Source organism: Plectropomus leopardus, unplaced genomic scaffold, assembly GCF_008729295.1.
Source record: "Plectropomus leopardus isolate mb unplaced genomic scaffold, YSFRI_Pleo_2.0 unplaced_scaffold1629, whole genome shotgun sequence".
In the NCBI taxonomy this organism is placed as follows: Eukaryota; Metazoa; Chordata; class Actinopteri; order Perciformes; family Serranidae; genus Plectropomus; species Plectropomus leopardus.
This window is the reverse complement of record NW_024617488.1, coordinates 9,550-19,207: the sequence shown is the minus strand read 5'-3', so window position 1 is coordinate 19,207 and position 9,658 is coordinate 9,550. Positions and strand designations below refer to the sequence as shown.

At 40.6% G+C, this 9,658-nt stretch overlaps 1 protein-coding gene across 1 annotated transcript; it reads left to right on the top strand.

Moving 5' to 3' along the window:
- Nucleotides 1-3,209: 3,209 nt before the first annotated feature.
- Nucleotides 3,210-5,312, top strand: LOC121964599 (ubiquitin carboxyl-terminal hydrolase 37-like). Its single transcript, XM_042514804.1, has 7 exons — nt 3,210-3,267; nt 4,023-4,122; nt 4,316-4,392; nt 4,535-4,643; nt 4,772-4,832; nt 4,979-5,139; nt 5,234-5,312. The coding sequence occupies exons 1-7, from the start codon at nt 3,242-3,244 to the stop codon at nt 5,237-5,239; spliced, it is 540 nt and encodes a 179-aa protein (XP_042370738.1). The 5' UTR covers nt 3,210-3,241; the 3' UTR covers nt 5,240-5,312.
- Nucleotides 5,313-9,658: the final 4,346 nt, after the last annotated feature.

Sequence of the window (9,658 nt, the reverse complement as noted above, 5' to 3'; positions counted from 1 at the left end):
CTCAGTTTGACATTTGCAGACGCTTTGAACAGGTTAACCCTTTGTTGAGAGCTGACTTTAGCTACAAAACCATCGGCAACCATGTTCAATCTACCTTGCTGTGGACGACAGGTATGTATTACAGATCTTTCAGCAAGTTTTTGTAGATTCTGTTGTCTCTGAAGTCAGCTATGAAGCAAATCTTTTTTGACAACTTGCACTGAAATATATTTTACTTTAACTTTTACAGAGAAATCAAAAGGCAGCTGAGAAAGCTGAGAAGGTTGTGGAGAGCAGAAGACCTCGCTCTGTCTCTAGTGGAAGGTAAGAAAAGTTACCTTTGAAGACGTTAACTTGATAACTAGACAAATAGAAAGAGCTGCATAGTTTGATGCAGTTTAAAGTGGTGTTTTGTGATATTTTGATCAAATCAGTTATATGAAGGAGTTAAAAAATAGGCTATCAAGAGTAACTAAACTCTCCACGCTGCCAGTTAAATAGACACACCTGCATTAAAGCAACATTATGCAACTTTTAGTTGACTGTTGAGTTTCATTCACATGTTGATGTTACCAAATGCATCTTTATTTTCTTTTAACCAGTTCACTTAGTTCCTTCTTCCAATGTTTTTTTTTAAACAAACCAAGCCATTTTGCTCAGATTTCATAGCATGAATTGTGTTTCATTATACCTTTATAAATGAAATAAATGTTATATCTACATCTTATTATTTAAATGGTCTGGACAAAGATATGAATCATTTATAGTTTACGATGATTCAAAAGAGATTTTTTGCTCAATAAATGACTTAATTGTTGAATCAGTTGCTGACATTGTTGGACTTGTTTTTGTGTCAGTTGACTATTTAGTTGACTAAAAGTTGACATTGCTAACATGTTGTATTTACAATAAAGAATGATTCATCTCTTTGAACAATCTCTGCTAATGAATTGTGTTTGTGTCTCTCACCAGAGTCTCAGACGCTCCTGCCGCCAAGCCCTCTGTGGAGGATCGTCCTGGGAGGACTCCTTGGCGGGACAGACTGTTCGGCCGACTTTTGGTATGTTGCACAGGAAGTGCCAAGGCTTCACATGAACCCATTTTCAATCTTTGTAGGATTCATATTTAGGCTCTGGGAACAAAATATACTCAACATGGTTTATTCTGATGATTTTTTTAGAAGAAAAAAGACGTCCAGAGGAACCTGCGATCCAACATGATCCAGCCACCACAACAACAGCTGGACATGTCAAAGCAGACAAGAAGCGCTGCTGGATATGCAGAGCCTTTGACCGCTGCAAAGTAAGTCTCTGTCACAACACACACACACACACACACACACACACACACACACACACACACACACACACACACACACACACACACACACACACACACACACACACACACACACACACACACACACACACATTTACCAGACTGGACTTGTACATTACAGAGAAAAACATGGAATACTGAACCTTGAGAGTTTGTGTTTCCGCTAACAGAGAAAACATCGAGAGGCTCCAGCTGCAGGCGAGACTCCTCATGCTCCAGATGAGGTCACTGAGGTGGTGGCGTTCATCCCTGAGGAAGAGGACGAAGAGCCCAAGAAGGAGGTGGAGAAACAGAAGAAGAAGGACGAGTGTCCCGTGGTCCAGCCTGTGAGCCGTCCACATACCACGAGGGACACGTCCTCCAACAGGTACGTCCACCCAATCACACGCTCTAACTTCTTATTCAAAAGCACAACAACAATAAGAGAGGGGGCGAGGATCCATGCTCAGAACTGTTTCTGGTACCAACTGAAATTTGGTCTCAGCCATTTCTAAAGCTGTCACTGGATGTCTGATTAGATTTTTGTAATGTTTCTTTACTCTTAATGGACGGGTTCAGAACTTTTTGCCTTCTTCTTCGTTTGTGTTTCTAGCTGCTGGCTTCAGTCGTCTTGGTTGGGTTAGAGCTGAGTTTAGTGCAATTTTATATGCAAATTTAACTGATGAAAGAAAAAGTGAATAAATGCACGTTTCCACCCACTACAGTTATACAAATATTAGTCGTAGGGCGAACGATGATTATCGATTACTCTGCAAATTATTATTTCAATTTGTCAGTTCATCGTTTGGTCTATAAAATATACAAGAAATTGTAAAGAAATGCTCGGTGACCTCTTCATGGTAGGTAATATCTTTGAAGGTTTTTTAAGGATCTGTGGGAACCCTGTTTTATGCGTGGCCTACTTTCTCATCTCTTCAGTGACGCTTGAGTCACATCAGCTCTGTTGATAGATCCACGATGCTTACTTCAGTTGAAAATGTCTGTCATGTTTGTTGAGCGTGTGTTTGTGTGTCTTTCTTTCTGTAGAACCAGAACTCGTCAGGTCCACTTCAGTGATGTAGATGATGTCCCGCAGATCATCAGCACTCGGAGGCCGGCAGTTCAGCAGAAATGGTTTGGGTGAGTAAATCTGCCAAAAAAACACAAGAAACACAGTTTTCTGTCAAACACCTTCATCCTGGGAAACAACATCTTTGCTGCTTTTTCAACAAATCATAGAAACTGATATTGAAACTCTCTAATGTTAAAAGGAAAGAGAAAAAGAGCTCCAGTTTGTCCGTGTTCGTGATGCTCGTGTGTGCTGAGATGAGTTCTGTTTGTGTGTCAGGTTTCCAAATCCATCCCAGATTTGCTACATGAACTCCAGCCTCCAGAGTCTCATCACGCTGGCGCAGTTCACCACAGACGTCCGCTGCTGGGAGGAGCTGTGGCAATTGGTGCCTGAAGCTAAACTATTTAGTACAGCAGTACAGCACACACACACACACACACACACACACACACACACATGCAGACTCTATCCTAATGACCAAAGTGAAATAACAGCGGAAACTTACCTCTGATTTCTTCTCCACCCTCTGCAGAAGCTTCATGAACATCGTGCTGTGTCACCGCTCCGTAAACGTTGACCAGAAGCTCACGGCCCTCTACAGCCTCAAGTGGCTCGTCTCAATCCGGGCTCCTGAGTTTGAGGATTTCTGCCAGAAAGTGAGTCATCCAGTCTGATTGTTGTTGTTTCTCCTCCTCCTGATAGTTTGCTCTCTGTGCTTCAAACTCTCTGTGTGTCTCTGTGTGTTCAGATGCTCACGAGTTCCTGACGACTCTTCTGGCTCAGATGAGCAGAGAGTCCCTGCTGCTGCAGGAGGTCGCTGCCAGCGTGGGATGGAGCTACAGGTGCCCCGTGGAGAGACACTTTGGGTTCAGGATGCAGACCACCTGGACCTGCAAGAGGTAAGACAACAGAGAGAAACACAGGATACACAGCAGGAGACAAATGCCAACACACTTTCAGTCTCTGCGTGTATCACTTTCACACTTTACATCCAGGCCAACAGCAGTTTACTGCCTGTTCACCGTGACTCTAACCTCTGCTGCGTGGTACGGCACGGATCAACTCAACTCAACTCCTTCTTTGTTGGCTTTCTTTAGTAAAAGTTGTGGATAGTACAACTTTGTCGAGGTTTCAAGTTAGCTGAGCCGTTACTAGAAGACAGTTAAAACGCTGCAGACGGCTGATTGGTCAAAGGGAATCAGCACTGACACAGGACCGCCTGCATCAACGCGCTGCTTTTAAATAGCTGAGCTACTGCTTTGGCGATTAGCTGAGAATCCCCCCCTCCACTGAGAGGGTGTTATCAGCATTAGAAATCGAAATGGAGAAAAGGACCTGTGCTAAAAGAGAGTTGAGTTGAGTTGAACCATGCAGTGCAAATGAGGCCTGAGCTGCATGCAGTTACATTGGGACACACAGTCAGGTAAAGTGCTGGGCAGTAGATGTAGAGCACTATAGAGGACAAGATTGTGGACGCAGCCTGACTGTTTATCTTTGAGCTACTGAAACAGTCCTGAAATTTGTTTAATAACCTCACGTTTTGAAAAATGAACGTATAGCCTGCACTGTCTTGATTAAGGAATCCATCTGTTCGACTCTGTGCCTTTGTCATCACCTCTGTAATTTTTTTGTGTCCTGTCCCTTTAATGAGCAGCTGTGGAGCTTCTTCTGCACACGAGGAGAACTTCACCAACCTGTCTCTCAACCTGGAGCCTGGAAGCTCAGTCCAGGAGATGATCCAGGACTACCTGAAGGTAAGATCCACCTGTCCTCTTCCAGTGACATCATGACACACACACACACACACACACACACACACACACACACACACACACACACACACACACACACACACACACACACACACACACACACACACACACACACACACACAGTCCTTGTTAGTTCATGTATATCTGACAGCATGTTGTCTCTGTGCTGTTTCAGGAGTCAGAGTTGGATTTCAGGTGCGACTGCGGCGCCAACTCGTCCAGCCAGCAGTCAGCCTTCGTCACGCTGCCCAAGTAAGTGACAATAGTTAGAGTTGATTAAATACTAGATAATTGAGATTAACTGTGAAATGTTTGAGAAAATTATTAAGAATGAACACCATCGATCTTGTGCAACCTGCTCACACGTTTTCTTCTTTTCACTTCCTGTCCACAGAGTGCTGATGCTGCATTTGAAGCGGTTCACCTTCACGCCGCGGCTGGGGCTGCAGAAGCTGAGAGACCAGGTCGACCTCTTCAGGGAGCTGATGGTGGTCTCAGAGCAGGTAAGAAATAACTCGTCTGAGATCAACTACAAAGGAAACATCTGGTCTGTGTGAACTGGTGTGTGTGTGTGTGTGTGTGTGTGTGTGTGTGTGTGTAGCTAACTCTTGTTCCCTGTGTTCCCTCTCAGGGTGACGGCTGGTACAGTCTGGTGAGCATCATCAGCCATCTCGGCTCCGGAGCGCACGCAGGTAGACATCTTTTCTTTTCCTGAGAAAGGAGACATTAAATGTTTCATGTTGCTGTTAAATCACTGTTGTATATCTGATCTTAGTCTATGTTTTATAACCTCTACTTGTTAAGACATCTGATGTAACGCTGATTTGTCTCCCGTTAGGACACTACATCAGTGAAGGTCTGCATCCAGATGTGGATTTGGATGACCCCGCTGACCGCTGGCTGACCTTCAACGACTCAGAGGTCACACGCACCACCGGGTCCTCGGTCTGCCAGCAGCGTCAGCGTGACGCCTACATCCTTTTCTACCAGCGACGGATGGTAAGAGGACACCGTCACATCCTGGAGTCACACGGACTCTGACAGTTAGTCCAGCGACTCTGTACTGACTCCAAAGTGTTCTGTGTGTTCTCAGATGTAGAGCAGTGGAGGAGGCCACGTGGAGGCGTGATGATCCCGCCCAGGTGATCTGGGCTCAGGTAGGTATGTCTGTTCTCTCTCTGTGTTTTCCGCAGGCCGTGAAGGCGAGGATGGACGTTCCGTGATGGACCACCGGATGGTGAAGGACGACCAGCGGCCCACCAGAGGAGCAGCAGCGTGAAGCAGCAGGAGTTTCCCCCCCCAGCCCTCAGGAGGAGGGGTTGCTCTCAGAGAGCCTGGTTCCTCCCGAGGTTTCTTCCTGTGACAGGAAGTTGTTCCTCGCCGCCGTCGCCGTCCAATCAAGACCAGACCCAATCAGAACTCGTCTCCAACACAATTCGGACTACATTGGCAATGAATTGGACTCATAATCATTTTTATCATCATGATTGGAGATGAGTTGGTCTGTAACAAATTGGCTTGCTCTCTGGGAAAAACTAACTTCAAATAAATAAATAAAAAAATAACTCAAAAATTAAGAATCATTTTTCTGTGTTTAACTTGTTCTCTGTCATTTTAAATCTTGGTTCAACAGTGATTTTCCTGAATGTCTCCACAACAACATTCTCTGTGTTATGGTGAAATAACTTACAGGAGAGTGAAAATGCGGGTTCACATCCTGCGTCTCATGTTGGTTTAGATACACAAACACTCAAGATTCAGAGCTTTTGTTTGTCATTCAAAGTAGGTTGACTTTATTCATAAATCATCCACAGACAAGCTGTGAAAACTAGTAAATAATTAATATTTTTAGTGATTTACTTTAGCATACATTGACTTTCAATTAAAAAGGGCACAGAAACATGTACACAGATTGTAATATAATTCCCTACATGTTTCTGCTGTATTTGTGTGTATTAATCATCAAACAGTATTTTTGCAGCCTTGAAGTGATCCATAATATATTAAGTGATCATCACCACAGATTTGTAGTTTTATAGGTTCCTGTGCAATTTCAATCTTTGTACTTTGTTTTACTTCACAAAAGGATAAGTCAGGTTTATAGCTGGGTTTGTGCTGAAAAAACATATACAATGCATGTGGGGTAAGGATATTTTAAAAAGTGCTAAATGCAGATAAATGCATGGTAATGCAACAACAGACCTCTAATTAAAGGTTCAAAAGAAGAGACATAAGTCATAAAATATAGTTTCAGATGGTATTGTTGTCACATAGGTAAATAACCGTAGAAAAGGTTATTGTGTTGAGTTATAATATATCCTATGGTTTCACACACAGTCATAAAAAACACATTGCAGGCCTGTATGCTGCTCCAAAAATAATGAGTGCAATACAAAAAAAGATAATATTAGTGGATTGTATCACTTCTTTTATTATCATTTGACCGAGTGGTACTTATATATCACACATAAAGTTTCAAAAGTGTGCAGTTCCCATAATGTGTTGGGGGATTAACAGGACGCAGAATTTTGCCATAATTTAACTTATGCTACCCTGAAATTTAACTTGTTTTTGTTTACATTCTGGTGAAATGGCACCATTAGAAGTTCCTCAGTTTGCAATGTAAACATGGAATTACAGACAGTGTGCCAGCTACAATGCTGACCATGTGGGTAAAAGGGCCAATCAGCAGGCAAAAGTACAGAAACTAAGTACAGGCAAGTACAGTTCAAATTAAAGATTGCTTTCAGTCCTGGAGAGACAACATGGTCGTCAGAGGAGTTATCATCAGAGGCTAAAATCTTCATCAGAGGCACCCAAAGGCTTTGCCCGTCACCAGTGGAGGGATCTTTGGAGGGACCTTGGAACATTTACTGTCCAATGTGTCTCTCTATGAGAGCACCAACACAGCTTCTACAGTGACCAAGGGGGTCCATGTGAGCATCCAGCATGGTGTCCATGCTCCTTCTAGTCTGTGGTTCAACTATCCACCAGTTACACAAGCTGACATCAAGAAACTACTGCTAGCTGATGCTGGAGCTGCCGACCTTTCCTTTGTCATTAATCCTTAGGAGCTGATGTGGCTTTACTTATTTATTTATTCATTTTGTAAAATTGGTCTTAAAAGTAGTAAATCCCAGGACCTGTAACTTCCGATTTCTCTATGGAAGACAGTAAAGTTATTGATGACATCATGGAGAGTTTGACGATTGAAATTCATTTTATGAAATTTAAGAGTATATTCTTGAGTTGCATATATACAGAGCACCTGGTTCTTCCATTGAGACATTCATGAATACTGTTGTTGATGTTCTGGGAAAAGTATGTGAAAGAAATAACTATTTGTTTGTGGGGACTTTAACATTGATTTGATCAAATGGAATGAGCATAAAACAGACATCAGACTTCTGTAAACACAATGTTTAGTCGGGGCCTCTGGCCCTTGATCGACAAACCGAGTGGGATGACCAAAGAAAGTGCAACAATTATTGACAACATGTTTACCAATGCTCATTATAAAGCAACAAGTGGTTTGCTTATAAGTGACATCAGTGATCACCTTCCTATTTTTGTAAATTACATAATAATGAAATGTTGAATGTTAAATATTCAGATGGTAAAGGTGAGCCTTATTGTAAATTACTGAGATTAAGGACACCAGAAAGAAGGCTTTACTGTAAAGATGGAACTTATCAATTGTAGTGGGACGGGGTGTACATGGAGGATCCTAATCAGGCCTATGATGCATTTATGTTCACATTTTCAGAATTATATAATAAACATTGTCTCATTAGAGAGTACTGAGTGAAAGACAAACATACAGGAGAGCCATGGATGACCAAAGGTCTAGAAAGGGCAGGTAAAAAGAAAAATCTACTGTATAAGAAATGTTTACAGCTGAGGACTGATGAAAGTGAAGAAAAATATAAGTTGTATAAGATCAAATTGATCACCATTATGAGATTAAAAAAGAAGGAATATTACAGTAAGATGTTGGAGGACAGTAAAAATAATATGCAAAGGACCTGGAAAGTGCTAAACAATATTATTTGGAATCAGTGTAATATATCTGAACTTCCCAATTATTTTTTGAATGGCTCTAATACTACAGTGGACAATCCAAAAAATGTAGCTGAAGATTTCAATGATTACTTTGTGGGTATTGGCACTACTTTGGCCAGAGAGATTGTAGTCCCTGATGACAAAAAAAGATACGCTTAATGATCTAATAAATAGCAATATCCGCTCAAATGGTTATTAGTGGAGTAAATGAAAATGATGTGATTGACACTGAAAGACAGTTCAAAAACAAAAGATCATCTGACATAAATGACATAGAGATATGGTAATTATTAAAGAAGTCAGACCTCTGACCTATATATGTCATCTGTCTTTTCAAAAGGGAATTTTTCTAATAATATGAAACTAGCAAAGGTAATTCAGTATTCAAAAATGGGGACAAGCACCACATGGACAATTATAGACCAGTATCCCTTCTTCCTCAGTTTTCCAAAATGTTAGAGATATTATTTGTAGAACAATAAGATTCGTTTGTCAGTAAAAATAAATTATAAAGTGAAAATCAGTCCAGATTTAGAGAAAACAGAACTACTTCTGATGCAGTAATGCAGATGGTTGAAGAAATTGCAATGGCTAATGAAAATGATGAATGTTCTGTTGGTATTTATGTGGACTTACAGAAGGCTTTTGATACTGTAGATCACAGCCGATTAATGATGAAGCTGGAGAAGTATGGGATACGTGGTACAGCTTATTCTTGGCTACGAAGTTACTTACACAGCAGACAGAGTGTGTACAAATAAAAGTTATCATGTCAGGATTTAAGGAGATCACCTGTGGAGTACCCCAAGGATCTGTGATTGGTCCAAAACTGTTTACACGTTATATTATTGATTATATTTGCAATGTTACAGATCTGTTAAAATTTGTAATTTTTGCAGATGACACAAATTTAGTTTGTTCCGGTTAAAATTTAAAGGAACTTTTGAATACTGTGGAAAGGGAGCTGGAAATCCTCAAAACTTGGTTTGATGTAAACAAATTGTCTCTGAATATAAATAAAACTAAATTTGTGTTTTTTGGAAATCAAAAAGAAATTACTGGTGATATTGAATTAAAAATCTGTGATATTAATATTGAAAGAGTTTATGAAACAAAATTCCTTGACGTTGTGATTGATCATAAATTATCATGGAAACAACATTTTGATTATATTAGAGGGAAAATCTCTAAATCAGCAGGAATCCTTTATAAATTATTATTATTAGGCTCACACATAAATCCACTTGTTTTCTTAAATTCTTATGTGTAGAATGGGGATCAACCTTCAAAACAACTAAAAACTCAAAGTTTTTTACAAAAACGAGCCATATGATTTGTTTTATTGCTCACAAAAATAATGCAAATAATGACTTGTTTTAATTGTAAAATAATCAAAGTTCAACAACAAAATCAATGTCACTCCCAGACTCTGAGCAAAAGTTTCTTTTTGATACGG